This window comes from Dasypus novemcinctus, chromosome 24, assembly GCF_030445035.2.
Source record: "Dasypus novemcinctus isolate mDasNov1 chromosome 24, mDasNov1.1.hap2, whole genome shotgun sequence".
Taxonomy (NCBI): Eukaryota; Metazoa; Chordata; class Mammalia; order Cingulata; family Dasypodidae; genus Dasypus; species Dasypus novemcinctus.
Genome location: NC_080696.1, coordinates 38,561,857 through 38,581,225, shown reverse-complemented (window position 1 = coordinate 38,581,225; position 19,369 = coordinate 38,561,857). Strand labels below are relative to the sequence as shown.

The 19,369-nt window shown below is 37.6% G+C and overlaps 1 protein-coding gene across 4 annotated transcripts in view; it reads left to right on the top strand.

Moving 5' to 3' along the window:
• The window catches only part of UQCC1 (ubiquinol-cytochrome c reductase complex assembly factor 1), a 128,702-nt gene that overhangs the window by 31,979 nt on the left and 77,354 nt on the right, over window positions 1-19,369 (top strand). For all 4 annotated transcript variants that reach the window (XM_058286975.2, XM_058286974.2, XM_058286976.2 and 1 more), the window contains 2 exons: window positions 9,631-9,726; window positions 11,020-11,127. In XM_058286975.2, the coding sequence (XP_058142958.1) occupies window positions 9,631-9,726; window positions 11,020-11,127 (204 nt within the window). The remainder of the gene's footprint in view (window positions 1-9,630; window positions 9,727-11,019; window positions 11,128-19,369) is intronic.

Below are 19,369 nucleotides of genomic sequence, written 5' to 3'. Positions count from 1 at the left end.
ATCCACAAAACTTTATGTTCTGCTGCCTTTTCATTAATTATTAGAGCAGACATTGTTAAATAAATCCTGTAATTAAATTTTTAACGGCCACATGATATTCTATTTACTTAGCCTTTGTTTGATACATATTACAATTATTCTTTTTTTCTTGTCATTATAGACTTTAATGCAGTTAACATTTTCTTGACATATATATTTTTTCTTATTTTTAATTATTAAAGATAAATTCCAAGGATGGTGTACCCTGGGTCAAAGGGTATGAACAGTTTGCCTCTATAAAGAGTTGTATTATGTTATACTGCCATGAGCTATATATAGCCAGCTTTTTTCATCATAACCTTACCCAAAGTGGGTGTTTTGGTTTTTTAAAACTAATTGGGTAGAAAATGTTACCTTGTTTTGCTTTGTATTTCTTTGTTTAGCTATCAGGGTTAAACATTTTTTCCATGTTTACCAGTATTCCTGTTTGTGAAAATTATATGCTTATGTCATTTCTCCATTAACCTACTGGAAATTTGTTATTTTTCTTACCAGTTTATGACTCTCTTCTGTAGCCATTATCTTTTTAAAACATTTGATGTAATTAAAATTATTTTTGTTATATATAATTATATTAAAAATATTTTAAAATATGGAGTTATTCCCTCCAACTCATGTATAAGCCCTGCCTTTCTGAAGACATGTCTTGTTTGTCCCTGTACTTTCTGGGCTTCTTGTTATGCCTGGCATAGACTGGGCACTAAATGTACATTGAAGAATGAAGAATATGCCTGGCAGAAGAGGCATTTATTTTGCTTAGTTATGCAGGTATTTCTTTTCAGGTTTGGGCTAAGTTATATTACTTTTGTAGCCTGGAAAATTTTAATAGAATTTATCATATAGTTCTAAATCATTATTTGTTATGCATATATTGTGGGTGAGCATTACTCTGTAAGAACCCCTGACTTGTGCTCCATTCTTTTAATCAGTAAACATTTCTTGAGCACCTAATATGTATTAGGTACTATATTGGACTTTGGGATAGCATTATACCCAAGTGATTTATCTCATGCTGATCAGACTGAGGTTTTTTTTTTCCCCCTTTTAAATTTTTTATTTTCTGTATTTATTTATTTAAATTTAAAATTTTTCCTTTTCTTTTTATTTTGAAATAATTTCACAAAAAAGGACAGTTGCAGAAATAATAAAACCCATACAGAGAACTGCAACCTAACCCCCTCCGTAATATCCAGGCCCAAAAATTTTTTTAACATTTTGCCATCTTTGTTGTATCATTCTTTCTATCAACTTATTATGAACATTGAGAGCATTGTAATTCTTGAACACATAATACTTCCATGTCTATTTCCTATAAACAAGGATAATCACTTATGTAATTGCCTTTAAGTTCAGTTAAGAAGTTCTAAGCTTTTATTCTATATTTCAGTTTTTTCTTCTGTTCCAATAATGACCTTTTTTTAAAAAAATTTTTTAGGAGATACCAAGTTTGAACCTAAGACCTCATTAATGGGAAGCAGGTGCTCAAACCACTGGGCTATACCTGCTCCCCAGAAGTGTCCTTTTGAACCTTTTCTCCTCCATCTTAAAACCCATTCAGTATCATGTATTGTGTTTAATTGCCTTTATTTAGTTTCTCTTTTTTTTTTTTTAATTGTGGGAACATATATACAGCATAAATTTTACCATCCCAACCCCTCCCAAAGACACACCATTTAGTGGCACTAATCACATTTAACAGTGTTACACGACTCTTAACCACCATCCATTACTAAAACTTTCCCTTAACCCAAATAGAAACTTTGTATTAATTTTGCATTAACTTTCCATTGCCCCTGACGCCCACCCTTGGTAAACTGTGTTCTACTTTATGTCTCTATGAGTTTATGTCTCTGTGAGTTTGCATATCCTCAGATGTTTTCTTTGTGGTTATCATAGGCTTAAATTAACACCTTAAATCTATAAATCTCATTTGTTTTGATACCAGCTCAACAACATCAATAGCATACATAAACTATGTTCCTATACCCCTCTATCCCCCCACCGTTATGTAGTTCTAGTCACAAATTATGTATTTTTACATTATAAGTCCAAACCATTGATTTATCAGTATTTTATGCATTTGCCGTTTAGATGCTATAAGAAATTAAAAATGAAATTACACATCAGAAATAAAATAGTACTTTTTAAATATTTATCAATGTCATAATCTTTATCGAAGATCTTTATTTCTTCATGTGGCTTCAGTCAATTGTCTAGTATCCTTTTTTTTTTTTTAAAGATTTATTTATTTCTCTCCCCTCCCCCCCCACCCTGGTTGTCTGTTCTCTGTGTCTATTTGCTGCGTCTTATTTCTTTGTCCACTTTTGTTGTTGTCAGTGGCACGGGAAGCTGTGTCTTTTTTTGTTGCGTCATCTGTGTCAGCTCTCCGTGTGGGGGCACCATTCTTTGGCAGGTTGCACTTTCTTTCATGCTGGGCGGCTCTCCTTAAGGGGTGCACTCCTTGCGCGTGGGCTCCCCCACGCGGGGGACACCCCTGCTTGGCAGGGCACTCCTTGCGCGCATCAGCACTGCGCATGGGCCAGCTCCACACGGGTCAAGGAGGCCCGGAGTTTGAACTGCGGACCTCCCATGTGGTAGACAGACGCCCTAACCACTGGGCCAAGTCCGCTGCCTATCCTATCTTTTCAACCTGCAGAACCCTCTTTGCCATTTGTTGTAGGGCTAGTCTAGTGGTTACAAACTCCCTCAGCTTCTGTTTATCTGAGAATGTCTTAATCCCTCTCTCATTTTTGAGACATAGTATTGTCGGATATAGAATTCCTAGTTGTTAAGTTTTTGCTTTCAGCACTTTGAATATATATACCTTCTTGTCTCCATGATTTCTGGTGAGAAATCAGCACTTAATTTTATTGACACTCCTTTGTATGTGACATGGTGCTTCTCTCTTTCTTCACTCTTTACTCTTTCTGCTCCTGCTCCTCAGACTGGGTAATTTCATTTGTCTTATCTTCATGTTCCCTGATTCTTCTGCCAACTCCAGTCTAATTGAACCTCTCTAGGGAATTTTTAATTTCCTTTATTGTAGTCTTCAACTCTGCTTCCTTTTCATGATTTCTGTCTCACTACTGATATTTTTTTATGTTCATCAGTTGTTTTCCTGGTTTTCTTTAGTTCCTTGTCTATATTTTTCCATTGTCTTTGAGCATGTTAGGACCATTGTTTGGAAGACTTTTTCTGGGCTTTCCCAGGTTTGAGCCTTCTCATTGATGGTTTATAATACCTTTATTTTAACCTCTCCCTGGATCATAATTTTCTGTTTCTTTGTATATTTTTTAATCTTTTGTTGAACCATGGACCTTTTTATATTTTATTGTGTTATCACTGGAATTTAGACCCTGAGGTGTCTGTCCTTAAGCTTGTATCCAGTTAGTGTTATGAGCTTTCCTTTAATGCCAGAAGCTAACAAAAAAGAAAAAAGTAGAAAAAGAAAACACCTTTTCCATTCTTTGCAGACTGATCTGTGAAAGTGCTCTCCTTCAGGCCTTATCCATAAAATGAATTTGGAGAATGACTCTAGGCCAAAATATAAGGGGGCCTCCCTGATCCTTTTCTGTGCGTGTCCTATCTTGGATATGTGCATGAATTCTCTCATTTACATGACTCCAAATACCCCTTTTCCCTAAAAAGCAGTTTCCTCAGACTCAGGGCACTGCACTGTATGTCCTATAACCAGCAATCTCTTACCCCAAGCAGCATAACTTAACTGTTCTCCTACAGCATTCCGTAGGAGAGTTCTATGAACTACCTTCTATATTCAGGGCAAGTTCTGGGATATTGAGTCCCTCCACTACCAACCAGATAGGGCCAGACATAAAGCTGCCAGTACATGCACAAAGATTGTTCTTTTCTCTCCAGAACCAGGATCAAGGTTCTGGACTGGGAGTACAGGCCAGCTCTGTGCTGAGCTGGGTGGAGGTGTTGGCGGTAGCAGGGGGGGGGGGGTAGGGGGGGCTGGTCAGAGAAGCCACCCAGGCTGCCAAGAGATCTTACCATAACTTTTAAGTAGCCATTTTCTTGATTCAACTGCAGTCTTTTAACTGTTTTCTGGAGCTTTGAGAAAGATATTCCATTTCTTGCTGGTTGTTTAAAACTTCTGTTGGGGGTATGGAGCCTTGAAGCTTCTCACTGCCATATTGATCAAGCAGGGCCTCATGCTGATCAAATGTAATTTTAGCCAATGTAAATATACTGGGTATTTTGACTTTTTTTTTTACTTTAAAATGAGAGATTCTCTTTTTTAAAAATGTTGTGCTCATAAGTGGTGACATATTTTGAATACACCTCACTGACACATTGTACCTCCTTCACAGTACTCTGGTTGGAAACTTCTGGCTCAGAATAGCATCCTCAGGTACATCTCTGACAGGGAGACAGATTTGGCTTAGAATGAGGGAGAACTTTGTTAGTTAGAACTGTGGTGTAATGGAATGTGTGGGCTGCATTTTGACATACTGAATTTACTTTTACTGGAAATGTTCAGGCAAGGATTGGATGATGGTATGTCAAGGACATGCCATGAAGAAATCCTTCATTCAGTGAGTGGTAGTATCAGATAATCTCTAAGATAATTTCCAGTGCTATAACCCTATAATTCTATTATTTTCAAAAAGTTGGGGACATTGTATTTTCATCTTTATTTCCTAAATAACCTATAAAAGTTCTGTCATTCTTCAATGACTCTACTTTAAATATATATATATTTTTGAAATAATTGTAGACATATGAAAGTTGCAAAAGTAGAGTCCCATATATTCATCTGCCTTCTCAATTTTACCAGTTATTTTTTTCACTAATATCCTTTTTTTTGGTCTGGGATCTAGTCTGGGATCCCATATATTATATTTAGTTGTCATATCTCCTTATTCTCTTCTTAATCTTTCTTTGTGTTTTCAGGACTATTGCATTTTTAAGAGTACTGGTCAGTTATTTATAAAAAATCTGTCAATTTGGGTTTGTCTGATATTTTATAATTAGATTGAGGTTATGCATTTTTTTTTTAAAGATTTATCTATTTATTTATTTAACCCCCCTTCCCCCCCCCATTGTCTGTTCTCGGTGTCTATTTGCTGCGTCTTGTTTCTTTGTCCACTTCTTTTGTTTGTTTTTTATTAAAGGTTTATTTATTTATTTCTCTCCCCTCCCCCATCCTCACCCCAATTGTCTGTTCTCTGTGTCTATTTGCTGTGTCTTCTTTGTCCGCTTCTGTTGTTGTCAGGGACATGGGAATCTGTGTCTCTTTTTGTTGCATTATCTTGTTGTGTCAGCTCTCCGTGTGTGTGGTGCCATTCCTGGGCAGGCTACACTTTCTTTCTCACTGGGCGGCTCTCCTTATGGGGCGCACTCCTTGCGCGTGGGGCTCCCCTGTGTGGGGGACACCCCTGCGTGGCCCGGCACTCCTTGAGCGTATCAGCACTGTGCATGGGCCAGCTCCACACGGGTCAAGGAGGCCCGGGATTTGAACTGCGGACCTCCCATGTGGTAGGCGGATGCCCTAACCATTGGGCCAAGTCCGCCACCTGTCCACTTCTTTTGTTGTCAGCGGCATGGGAAGTGTGGGCGGCGCCATTCCTGGGCAGGCTGCACTTTCTTTCGCGCTGGGCGGCTCTCCTTAGGGGGCGCACTCCTTGCGCGTGGGGCTCCCCTACGCGGGGACACCCCTGCGTGGCAGGGCACTCCTTGTGCGCATCAGCACTGCCCACGGGCCAGCTCCACACGGGTCAAGGAGGCCCGGGGTTTGAACCGGGGACCTCCCATGTGGTAGATGGACGCCCTAACCACTGGGCCAAGTCTGTTTCCCGAGGTTATGCATTTTTGATGCTAATGATATTGTTCCCTTCTCAGTGCATCATATGAGGGAGTATGTGATGCCGATATGTCTCATTACTGGTGATGTTGACTTTGGTTATGTGGTTAAGTTGATTTCTTTCAGCTTTTTTAATTATAAAGTTAACTACTTTTCCCTTTGTAATTAATAAGTATCTTGTGAGGTCATGCTTTGAGACTATGCAGATATGTTTCTCATTATATGTTTGCTCACTAATTTTAGCATCCAGCCATGGTTCTTTCCTGTAATAGTCATTACTGTGGTGTTTGCCTAATGGTGATTTTCTATTTCCATCATTCATAATACCATTTATTTACTGGAATTCTACTGTAAGGAAGAGCTGTCACTTTTCCCTCATATATTTATTTATGTATATCAATATGAACTCATGGATATTTATTTTCTTCTGAGTCATGATCCATTATTCTCATTATTTATTTTATTTATCAAATTGCCCCCAATTTTGGCTATTGGGAACTCCTTCAAATTGTCTGTTAAGTCCTTTTGACCTGCTTCCATCATTTTTTGAGCACTTTCTGATTTCCTGGCACTACAAAATGTTTCAGATTCATATTGTATTTTCTGTGCCCAAGCCATGGATTCAACCACTTCTCAAAGAAGTTCTGGTTCCTTTTGTTGGAGAATGGTATTTAGAAATAAAAATCTAAAAAACAACAACAAAAAAAGTAGAAATCAAAATCTGGTTTTTAGGTGCATAAACCTATTTTTTTTTTTAACTTCAGGTTTGGAAAGGCAGCTTGATATAGGGGGAAGAACATAGCTTATAGGTATTCTATCCCTTAATTTTATTTCTTTGAGGCTTAATGTCTTTGTTTCTGAAATGGAAAAAAGTAGTCTCTACTTTGTAACATTGTTGTGAGATATAAGTAGAATGCCAGACATATAGATGATGGTCATATAGGAGACCTTTAGTAAGTTAAAATTTCTATTTTTGTTGCTATTTATGTTCATGTTACTTTGAAAGTTCACAGGTTTTCTCCTCACTGTATAAAGTGAAACTTTAAAGAAACTTTTTCCCCTTAAAACTACCTTAAGCAAATTGTAACCTCTCCCTGGATCTTAGTTTCCTCATCTATGAAATGAAGAGTTTGGAATAGAAGATCTCAGAGATTCCTTCCAGCTTAAGTGTTATTCTAAATTACTCCTTAATTCTTCACTTGCCTTTTCTCCAAGCTAAACAGCCTTGATTCATTTTAACCTTTCTACTAGGACCTTCTGTTCATTCCTTTGATCATCCCTGTGGTTCTTTTTCTGGACCCTCTCCAGTTTGTCTTCTCTTTTTTTTTTTAAACATTAAAAAAATCCGCCTAATTTTTATTGAATGCTGACTCCATGCCCAGAATGGTGTTGGGCATTGGGACATAAAATAAAAGAAAGATAAGATGGGCTGTGCCCTGGTAGAGCTTATAGTTTTGTTACAAGGATCAGATACACATATCCATAGTATTCCAGAATTACTTGAGTCAGTTGCTTCCTTCACTCCTCCCTTCCTTACTTTCTTTCTCTCTCCCTCCTTCCCTTCTTCCACCTCTCCTTCCCTATTTCCATTGCTTTCTCTCCCTTCAGATAAGGAGGGTCTCATTAATTTCAGAACCTTTTTGGAAGCCAAAAATTAGTGTGGAATCTTAGCTAAACTAATAATGCTGCTGACCTAAAACTAGAAAAAGCTTAATGAGGGGCTATCTGCAAAAGAGCTTATCATTGGAGTTGTGTGGAACAGTTCCTTACATTTATTTTATGCATGTAGTTTACACATCTCTTTCACATACATTATTTTACTTTGTTCTCAAAGCAAATTTATGAGATAGGTGGAACTGGAGGTTCAGCCTAGGTCTTCTGACTAAGTGTTTTTCTCTTTCCACTACACCATGCTTTCTGCTACACCTCTGTCTTCTCACTCATTACCTTCTCTCTCTGGCCCACTTCTTAAGCCTTCTCTGTGAAGTCTTTTGACTCAAGGTCATTCTTTTCTATTTCTAAGTTTCTGTGGTTTATACTGCCTATTCCACATCTTTAAGCATATTTACACATTTTATTGAAATATAATAAAAATAGAAAAAAAGGTACAAATCCTAGTATACAGCTCAATGAATTAATCTAAAGTGAACATACATAACTAGCACACAGATCAAGAACTAGAACTTTACCAGACCCCAGAAGTCTCCTTGATCCCCTTCTTGTTACTAGCTCCAACCAAGTTAACCACAGTTTTCGCTTTGAATACCATGGATTATCTTTGGCCTTTAAACATGGAGTGTGTACTCTTTTGTTTTTGTCTGCTTTCATTCAACTTTGTTTTTGAAATTCATCCATGTTGCTCCATGTAGTAACAGTTTCTTCATTCTCATTGTTGTGTAGTGTTTCATTATACAAATTTATCTCAATTCATTTATCCATTCTTCTGTTGATGGATATTTGGATTGTTTCTAATATTTGGGGCTTTTTATGAATAGTGCTATCAACATGGTGGTATGTGTTTTTGATTGAACATATGTACACATGTATATTAGAGTATATACTTAGAAATAGAATTGCATACATTCAGCTGCAGTAGATATTGCCAAATAGTTTTCCAAAGTGATTGTGCTATTTTATACACTTACCAGCAGAATCTGAGAGTTCTAGTTGCTCAACATCTTTGTTAACACTACATGTTGCTGGGTTTTTATTTTGTGTATGTGTGTTGGGTGACCTTTAAGCATTTTATAATATATTTGGTTCTGTTTCTGGTGTTGTGAGTTTTCTTTTTCTTATCAACAAAATTATGAGCTCCTTGAGGATAGGGATTCTGTTTGTATCCCAAAACCTGGCACAATGGTTGGCATATAGTGGGTGTTTAATAGAGGTTGGATGAATGAAGCATGTATGCATGATGTGTGTGGACAAGGACAGGAAGGAAATCAGAAATAAAAATTGTACAAGTGGTAGGGTTTGTTCATTCAACAAATATTCAATTGTTTTCTATGTGCAATGTACTGTACTTGATTCTGATAATATACCTAGTTCCTGTTCTCATCATTTTTTTTTGGTAGTGGTGATAGAAAATAAACAAGTACATAAATGTATAACTATACATTATAACCAGTATTATGAAGGATACAAACAGGCTGCTATTATGATAGAGAATAATGGGATGATAGGAACCTATTTTAGATAAGATAATCAGAGATGGCCTCTTTGAAAAAGTGACATCTGAGTATTTTGGGGTATTTTTTTAAGGAAAAATTTATTGATTGATACCTTTTCAATTTAAACAAAGGGAAAACTGATGTGTTTAAGGGTTGAGGGAATAATTTTTGAGGGCAGGTAGTACAAGAATAAATGCATGTGTTTATAGATGTGTGTCCTTGGTGCTAGATTAGTACCCAATAGAAGAGAACTCAGCCCTAAGCATGGCTAGTTGAAACTATCACTGCACTGCTGCCACTTTTTAAATGGATATTGATCACAATTCTGGTTCCTAGATTTGACACAGTTTAGGTTTCAGGTTTTCAAGGCTGATTTCTTTTATTTAGTGAATGTTCAGTAGATATTTATTAACTCCTTACTATGTACTAGACACTATTCTGGTTGCTGAACTTGGATCCTCTTGATGATCAAATTACCAGGAACTGGATTAAGCAAGATTGGAAGATCCTGTAGTTTTTATTTTAAAGTAACTCTGCTCAGATTAACCCTATAAGTGAATGTTCAATATTGCTAACATCTGTTTTTTGACCCCACAGTGGCCCCAGATGAGCCAGGCTGTAGCATATGGTGGATCAGAACAGATTCCTGGAATAGACATACGGCTGAGTAGGAAGTATCACACCACAAAAAAGGTGAGAATTATTAGTGCTTTTTGTGTTTATAAGTGCTTTCATGCAAATGTTCTTATTTGAATCTTAGCAATATTGTCATCTGGGAATTGTTACATCTGTTTTGCAAATTCAGAAGGTGAGGCTCAGGGAAGTGAAGTGACATGGCCAAGGACACAAGGATGGTAAGTGACAGACAAACTGGATATTTTAACTTAAAACTTCTGATTCCATGTCTTGCATGTCTTCCATTTTACTGTCTTTTTTGGAAAACTCTTCAGAGGAGAAGACCTTTTTGAATTACATGTTAAAAGTAAAGTAATATTTACCTTTTGGGAATTGTCTGTTAGGATAGCTTGGGGAGAAACTTAGAATAGGTTTTCCTTGGTGTTAATTTACAAACCTTCTATAGTCAATAGTAAAGATTTTATCCGAAAATCTTTAGTATAAAAACATTTAAAGGGAAACGGACTTTGGCCCAGTGGTTAGGGCGTCCGTCTACCATATGGGAGGTCCGCGGTTCAAGCCCCGGGCCTCCTTGACCCGTGTGGAGCTGGCCATGCGCAGTGCTGATGCGCGCAAGGAGTGCCATGCCACGCAAGGGTGTCCCCCGCGTGGGGGAGCCCCACGCGCAAGGAGTGCGCCCGTGAGGAAAGCCGCCCAGCGTGAAAAGAAAGAGCAGCCTGCCCAGGAATGGTGCCGCCCACACTTCCCCTGCCGCTGACGACAACAGAAGCGGACAAAGAAACAAGACGCAGCAAATAGACACCAAGAACAGACAACCAGGGGAGGGGGGGAAATTAAATAAATAAATAAATCTAAAAAAAATAAATAAATAAAAAAAATAAAAACATTTAAAGACATTTGTTCAGGGCTTATTTTGGTTAATTATGGTTTTGAATTACTTTTGACTGCTTTCAGACAGTATTTTTCTTTTCCTTTCTTGTTATGTCAATAAACATAGAACATTCCTCTTCTCAGAATTGTTTTTTGGGAGATGGGTGTCAAGATTTCTTTTTAAGAGTAACTCCTTTCCTTAGAGCTTTTATTCTGTACCCTAAATCTTTATTATTTCCTGGGCATGGGTTCATATGCATATGGTCAGTGAGGTGGTAATATCTTGTTCTGAAATTTGGAGGACTTACATTAGATAGAGTTTTAGGTATGTGTTGCCTAAAAAATTGAAAATTTAAAATCCTAGGTTAAAAAAAAAATTAAGCAATAAAATGCCCTCAGACCTAATAAGGGATAAAAGCACCTTTTTAAAAAAAAGTTTTTATGCAACTAATTATAGTCCTCTTTTCTTTGGTTAAATAGCTTCCTACTTCGAAGGATTCCTCACAGCCTGTTGAGGAGAAGGTTGGTACCCTCACGAAGATAATAGAAGCCATGGGATTCACAGGACCTTTGAAATACAGTAAATGGGTAAAGTCCTTAAAATTATTCTCTTTTTTCCATTTAGGCTTTGTGCTCTCTGCTACTCATAGAGAATTTGAAAAGCTTACACTTTGCAGGATTCATGTATCATTTTGAGAGCCTCAAAATATGTCAACCCCTTCCTCCCCTGTTCCTCCCTCTAAGTCAGAATTATACAATAAGTACTCCCTCCTCTACAGTCTTAACTTGGAAGTATTTCAGTAGCAGGTATGGCAGTAAGACTGGGCTTTCCAGCCCACTGCCATGGGGCATGCCTTGTAGATGACTTTTAAGGAGTTAGATGGGTCAGATGTTCTGGTGGGTGGCATTCTAAAGGAAACATCTGATCTGATGAATCCATGTTCATAAGTGATTTTCACTGGTTCATTTAGTAACTTTCTTTAAAATTTTACTAATAAGCATATTTTTAATAAATAACCCTGTGGTTTATTGTATTTGCTATTTTGGAGTGATATTTGCTAGCAGTAACACTCCTTGTCAATTCTGGACCTCACACGTTACTATTTATATAGTAGTTGCTATAAATGAACGAACATCCTCTCTGCATCAGACTTTTACTCCACACTTTATAACAATTCCCCTAATCAATTCTAGTTAACAGCTAAATTCTTCTCAGCCCACTTATCTCTTAGTACTACCGTTTCTCTCTACCATTATGGCAGAAATGGATTTTAATGCCTTCCATGGTTGCTAGAATGTTGGATAAGCCTTATCAATCCTAAGGTGTATATATTTATTAAAGCAAGCCAATACAAAGCAGTAGGGAAGACTTTTCCCTATAGTTATATAGCACTCTATAGTTTTATTCAAAATTATCAACTAATTCCAGTTACACCATTTTAACAAGTTGGATTAAAATTAGAATTTCAATTTTATTATGGATTTCTACTTTTGGTTTCTTCTTATAATGTCTGGTTCTGTTCTTAACAAATTCTCACTGCAGCAAATATAGGCTTCTCTCTGTAATTTGCCTTATACATGAATTGTGAAAAGTAAATAGTGATTCCACAAGCATGTTGTCCATAAGGGGCTTTGAAAAATGTGGGCGATAGAGCAATAAATAATAATGGTATTCTTCAGACTAAAGTTCTGAAGTACCTTTTTAATCATCAAAGAAATTTTAATTATGTTCATTAAAGTTATCTTTTTTACATTTTAATTATTTAACAGTTGATAATCTTTGGTATATTTGATAATGTTAATAACCAGATTTTTTCCCCTCTATTTTAAAAAAAATAATGGTTTTGATTATAGCATTTGAATTTGAAAACTTAAAATTTATGTTTGGTTGCAAAGAAGAAATTAAAGGAGGAGGGAAATGAGAGCAGAAGAAAAGGTAGTGGGAATAGCTAAGTACAAGAAAGAGAAATTTACTATTTCATTCATTTTTTTGGTGGCTGGGTTCAACTTGGTTGCTCCCATATGCTTTTTGTCTAGTCTTTTTTCATGATTCCAGAGGGAAACTTGGCTACTATTCAGAGAATTATTAAATCTTCAAGAAAATTTCTTTACTGTTTTAGCTTAGTTACCTTATTATTTTTCTTGGTTCCTTTGTGATGTCATTTAAGTTACTAATGTGTGAATTTTTTTCAAACCTTTCGTGTTGTAGCAGTGTCTACTTTCTATAACCTTCATTTTTTAGTTTGTAACATCAGAATGTCAAAGTTTGCACATTCTGATATACGTTAGGTGGGAAAATTTGGGTGTAACTTTCCATTTTGAATCAGACCAAGAACCCTTTCAGCAACATTAACTCAGATATCTATGACTAGACACTCGTATTGGATTGCACAGGCAAGATTCTTTGAGTTTTGTGTTTTCACATGTATTAGATTGGGAGTAAAATGCTTGCTTGTCTGTATATCAGAAGTATCAATCATCTTTCATCCACTTTTTTTATGTAACATTTTCATGTGTGTTCCCATTTTTCTTCCAGAATCATATTTAAACATAGCTTTTCCTTATCTATTTAACTATCCTGAAATAACCATTCCGTCTTGTTATCTTTATGTAACAATATTAGATAAGGTAGGACAGCATTTACCAGATTCAGGCACATGTCATATTAGCATTAAGCCAAATATTATTCCTGTTCTAAAGGACGCTGACAAACTGGAATGCATTTAGAAGTGAGCAGTGAGCTTCAGAAACAATGTGGCATGAAGAATTGTTAAAGGAAATGGGGATTCTTAGCCTGGAAAAGAGAAAATATAATGGTGCTTCTAAGGTATTTGAGGGCAAATGTAAAAGGAAAATGAAGCAGACTTAAATTCAAAATAAAATAAAAACCTAACAACAAGAATTGCCCTCCAGGGCAACATTACAAGGTCATTATACTTGGCCAGGGGTCCAGATGGTTGACTGTGAATCAAGAAAAAATTCTAGTACAGATTAGTAGGTTTGAATGACTTCAGAGCCCCTCACAATTCTTGACACGGTTGTTAGTGCAAGCCTTTTTATCTTGTAGGATGGCATAAAATGCATAGGTTAGTGGGAGAGCTGATTTTCATTTCCTAAACTGTCAAAGGTGCTTCTTAGTCAGGTAGAGTGCTGAAGTCTTCAGAGTTAAAATGAAATAAACATGAAGTCATCCAATGACCAGAACAATTTGTATTGACTGTGTGGAAATTTAGTCTAGCTTCCTCCTTGACTTATATTAAATTATGATTCTCGAAGGGGTTCTTTCCTCAAGTTGTTATTTCCAGTCCCTGTGTGATGGTCTTAAGGGATTTGGCTTTAGAGATTTGTCCAGGAAAATGGCTCATTCAAGTATAAAGCCTTGGCTTTGTTGCAGGAAAAGTGAAGAACTATAAAATGCTTCTGATTGCCACAGTATGAGCACTGTATAATAAGTACACTGGCCATTTGTAATGAATATTTCCTTCAGGAAGAAGGGGGTGGGGGGAACTCTTCAAGGGCCAAAGGGAAAGATTTGGGGCTTGGAAGAAAGTCTGCTTTTCCTCAGGCAAGATGATGAACGTAGATAACTTTATATATAAGGATCTGAAGGAAACTACAGGTTAAAAAATTATTAAGAAATAAGCAATTGGGAATTTTAGTTAAAATTACAAATTTGTCTCTAGCTGAACTAGGACATGAGCTCCATGGGGGCAGGAATGCTTGTCTCTTTTGTTCGTTGCTCTAGTCACAGCATTCAGAGTAAGCATAGACTAGGTACCCAATAAATTGCTTGTCAAATGCCACGAAGAGCTAACATATGTTCTGTACTCCTTGTCTCAAGAATAGGAATAGGCCTGTCAAGACCAAAATTATTAGATAATGTTATCATTAGGATATCGTTCATTTGGTGATGGTACAGACCAGTGCTTCCTGAAATGTACTTTGTGGTGAAATACTTCTAGGAACTTTGGTTCTAATCAAAGTTAAACAGACTTATTTGGGAAGTGGATTTTGCTTAACTGATAGAGTATCTGCCTACCACATGGGAGGTCCAGGGTTCATACCCAGGGCCTCCTGACCTGTGTGATAAGCTGGCTCACGTGTAGTGTTGATGAATGCAAGGAGTTCCATGCCACACAGGGGTGTCCCCCACATAGGAGCCCCCCATGCGCAAGGAGTGTGCCTTGTAAGAAGAGCTGCCCTGCTGGAAGAAAGCGCAGCCTGCCCAGGTGTGGCCTGCACACACACACAGCTGACACAGCAAGATGACGCAACAAAAAAGAAACACAGGTTCCCGGTGCTGCTGACAAGAATCCAGGTGGACACAGAAGAACACACAGTGAATGCACAGAGAGCGCAGACAATGCGGGGGCGAGAAGGGGAGAGAAATAAATTAAAAAAAAAATAGATCTTTAAAAAAAAACAACCAAAAACAAAAAAGACTTATTTGCTGTAGGACTTGTAGAGTAATGATTTCTAGAAGCTCCAAGAGGGGATTTGCTCCATTTCTAAAATTTATTTGCCCTTAACTTTTTCTAAATACAATTTTCAGGCTTAATGTTTCTTAGAATACTGTTTTGGGAATACTGAGATAGATGCACAGCTACCGTCCTCTGAGCCACTAAATTTCTTCTGATGCCACCATGAAATTTTGTATTATTGAGAATAGTAGGTTTTTTGTAGATGCCCTTTATCAGATTGAGGAAGTTCCCCTCCAGTTTTTTGATTTTTTTTTTATCATAAAAGGGTATTGAATTTTGTCACATGCTTTTCTATAAATCGATGATAATATGGTTTTTATTTTTTTAGTCACTGATACAGTGATTTATACTGATTTATGAATGTTGGATTGACTTTGCTTTCCTGGGACAAATTCCACTTGATCATGATTTATTATCCTTTTTAAATATTGATGGATTCAATATACTAATATTTCTGTTAAGGATTTTTGTATTTGTGTTCAGGAAGGATATGGGTCTGTAGTTTTATTTTCTTGTAATGACTTAGGTTTTGGTATCAGGGTAATGCTGGCCTCACAGAATGAGCTTGGAAGTATACTTTCTGTCTCTCTGAATTCTAGGTATTTCATATAAGTGTATTCATACAATATTCTTTCATGTCTGACTTATTTCACTCAATGTAATATTTTCCTGGTTCATCCGTGTTGTAAGGATGTATCAAAACTTCACTCCTTTCTTTTTAAATTTTTATGTTGAAATAGTTTCAAAATTACAAGACAGGGAGCGGACGTGGCTCAAGTGGTTGAGTGCCTGCTTCCCACATGGGAGGTCCTGGATTCAATCCCCAGTACCTCCTAAAAACAAAAGTAAACAATAAGCAAACAAATGGAAAAAAAACCTGACTCAGGGAAGTGCTTAGGGAGTGCTGGCTTCCCACATAAGACGTCCTGGGTTCCATCCCCAGCCCTGGTACCTCAAGAAAAAAAAAAAAAAAATTACAAGATAGTTGCAAAAATAATACATACCCCATACAGAGAACTGCAGCATACTGTCAACCCTCCAGGTATTCAGATCCACCAGTTTGAACATTTTGCTCCTTAGCTGTATCATTCTGTCATCTATTTATCTGTCTATCTAACAATCTATCTGTTTTCTGAACATTTGAGAGCAGGTTGCACATATCATACTCCTTATATTTCCTATGAACAAGAATATTTCACTTATGTAATCACCTTAAGTGCAGTTATCAAGTTCAAGAAATTTAACATTGATATAAAGATTACAGTCTATATTCCAATTTTTTCCTATGTCCCAGTAATGTCCCTTTGAACCTTTTTTGGTCCCTTGTTAAATCCCATCCAGGAGCATATATGGCTTTTAAGATTTATTTATTTACTTTATTTATTTTTAAAATTTATCCCCCCCAGATGGTTCTCTCATCTGTCTGCTCATTGTGTTTGCCTTCTCCAGGAGGCACCAGGAACCAAACCTGGAACCTCCCACATGGGAAGTGAGTGCCCAGTTGTCTGAACCATATCTGCTCTGCCATATATTATTTTTGTGATCTCTTTAGTTTCTCTTTCTTTCTTTAGTTCTTTTTTTTTTTAGTTGTAGAAACATATACAATGTAAATCTTCTCAATCCAACCCCTCCCAAACATAACATTCAGTGGGATTAATCACATTCCTAATTTTGCAGGGTCTTCACCACCATCCATTATTAAAACTTTCCCTTTATCCCAAACAAAAACTCTACACTATGCATTAACTTCCCATTGCCCCAGCCCCCCAACTCTGATAACCTGTACTTTACTCTCTATGAGTTCACCAATTTTCTGATATTTTCTTTGTGGTTATGATGGGGCTTAAATTTAACATACTAAATCTATAATAATTTTGTTTGCTCTGATACAAACTGAACAATATCGGTAGCATAAATAAACTATGTTCCTATACTCCTCTGTCCCCCTCACCATTGTGTAGTTCTTGTTACAAATTATATGTTTATTCATTATGAGTCCAAATCACTGATTAATCATTACATTTAATGTATTTGCCTTTTAGATCTTGTAGGAAGTAAAAAATGGAGTTACAACCAAAAATACAATAGTACTAGCATTTATATTTACCCATGTTGCTACCCTTACTGTCAAACCTTATTTCTTTGTACAACTCCAGTCTATTACCTAGTGTCCTTTCCTTTCAACCTGCAGACCTTTCTGTAGCATCTTTGTTGGGCTGGCCTTGCTCCTTCAGCTTTTGTGTATCTGGACATGTCTAAATCTCCCTCATTTTTGAAATGGATATGGAATTACTGGTTGGCAATTTTTGCTTTCAGCAGTTTAAATATGTCTTCCCATTGCCTTCTTGACTCCCTGATGATAAATCAGCAATTCATCTTATGGTGGCTCACTTATATGTGAAACAGTGTTTTATTTTTTTTTAAGATTTATTTTTATTTCATTTATTTATTCTCTCCCACCGCCCTTGTTTGCACTTGCTGTCTGCTGTCAGCTCTCTGTGGTGGCACGGGCCATCAGCTCTCTGCAGTGGCATGGGCCATCAGGTCTCCACAGCAGCACGGGCCAGCTTGCCATCACCAGGAGGCTCCAGGAATCGAACTTGGGACCTCCCATATGGTAGGCAGAAGCCCAATCACTTCAGCCACATCCACCTCCCATGTGAAACGTTCTTGTGGGTTTCAGAATTCTTTCTTTTCTTTTTTTTTTAAGATTTGTTTTATTTATTTCTCTCCCCTTTCCCCCCACCCCCACCCCGTTGTCTGCTCTCTGTGTCCATTCGCTATGTGTTCTTCTGTGTCCACTTGCATTTTTGTCAGGTGGCACCAGGAATCTGTCTCTTTTTTTGTTACGTCATCTTGCTGCATCAGCTCTCTGTGTGTGTGGCGCCACTCCTGGGTGGGCTGTGTTTTTCACATGGGGCAGCTTTCCTTGCGGGGCTCACTTCTTGTGCATGGGGCTCCCCTACGCGGGGGGCATCCCTGCATGGCACAGCACTCCTTGCACGTGGCAGCACTGCGTGTTGGCTAGCTCACCACACGGACCGGGAGGCCCTGAATAGTGAACCCTGGACCTCCTACATGGTAGGCAGATGCTCTATTAGTTGAGCCACAGCTGCTTCCCAGAATTCTGTCTTTATCTTTGGTATTCGTCAGTTTGACTGTAATGTGTGGTGGTGTGGATCTATGTGGATTTATCTTGTTTGGAATTCATTGAGTGTCTTGGATGTGTATATTTGTATCTTTTATTAAATTTGGGACGTTTTCAGCCATTATTTCTTTGAATATTCTCTCTGCCTCTTTCTCTTTTCTCTTCTTCTGTGACTACCACAGTGTATATCTGGGTACACTTGATGGTGTCCCAAAGGTTTCTCAGGCTCTGTTCACTTTTCTTCATTCTCTTCTCCCCTCTGCCCACAAACTGGTTTCAGTCGACTTTTAATTTCTGTCACTGTAGTCTTCAGCTCTGCTTGATTCTTTTTTGAAATGTCCATCTCTCTATTCATATTTTTGTGTTCATCTGTTGTTTAGTTCTTTGTCCATGTTTTCCTTTTTTTTTTTTTTTAAACATATTCAGGACCATTTTTTAAAGTTGTTGGAGTGTTCCAGATTTGATCCTCTTCACTGATGGTTTCTAATGCTTTAATCTTTTCTTTTTTCTGGGCCATTGCTTCCTGCTTCTTTGTATGTTTTGTTGTATTTTGTTGAAACCTGGGCATTTTTATATTTTAGTGTGTTATTGCTGTAATGTAGATGCTGAGGTGTCTGTTCCTTAAGCTTGTATCCAGCTAGTGTTATGAGAGTGTTTTCTTTGAATGCCATAAGCTAACAAAAAAAAAGGGAAAAAAAGTAAACATTTTTCTCATTCTTTGCAGATTGACCTGTGCAAGTACTCTCCTTCAGCACTTATCCAATCCATAACATGAGTTTGGAGAACAGCTCTAGGCCAGAGCATAGAGGCCGCCCTGATCCTTTTTCCATGCATGCCTTGCTTGGGCATAACATGTGACTCTAGGAATTCCCCTATTTAGATAGATAGGATTCCTGTCCTCTCTTCCATAGGAAACAGTTTTCTCATGGTCCTGGAACTGCACTGTATGTCCTATAGCCAGGAATCTTTTGCTCCAGGCAGCATGACTGACTGCTGTCTCACAGTGTTCTGTAGGAGAGTTCTGTAAGCTGCCTCCTAAAGGCAGGGCAAGTTCTGGGTTGGTGATTCCCTCAGGCCACCACCAAATATATTGGGCCAGACATACATGCTCTGAGTGTATATACAAGGTTTAGTCTCCTCCCTCCCTTGCCGGGACTAGGAATTTGTACTGGGAGTGTGAGCTGGATCTGTGCAGAGCTGG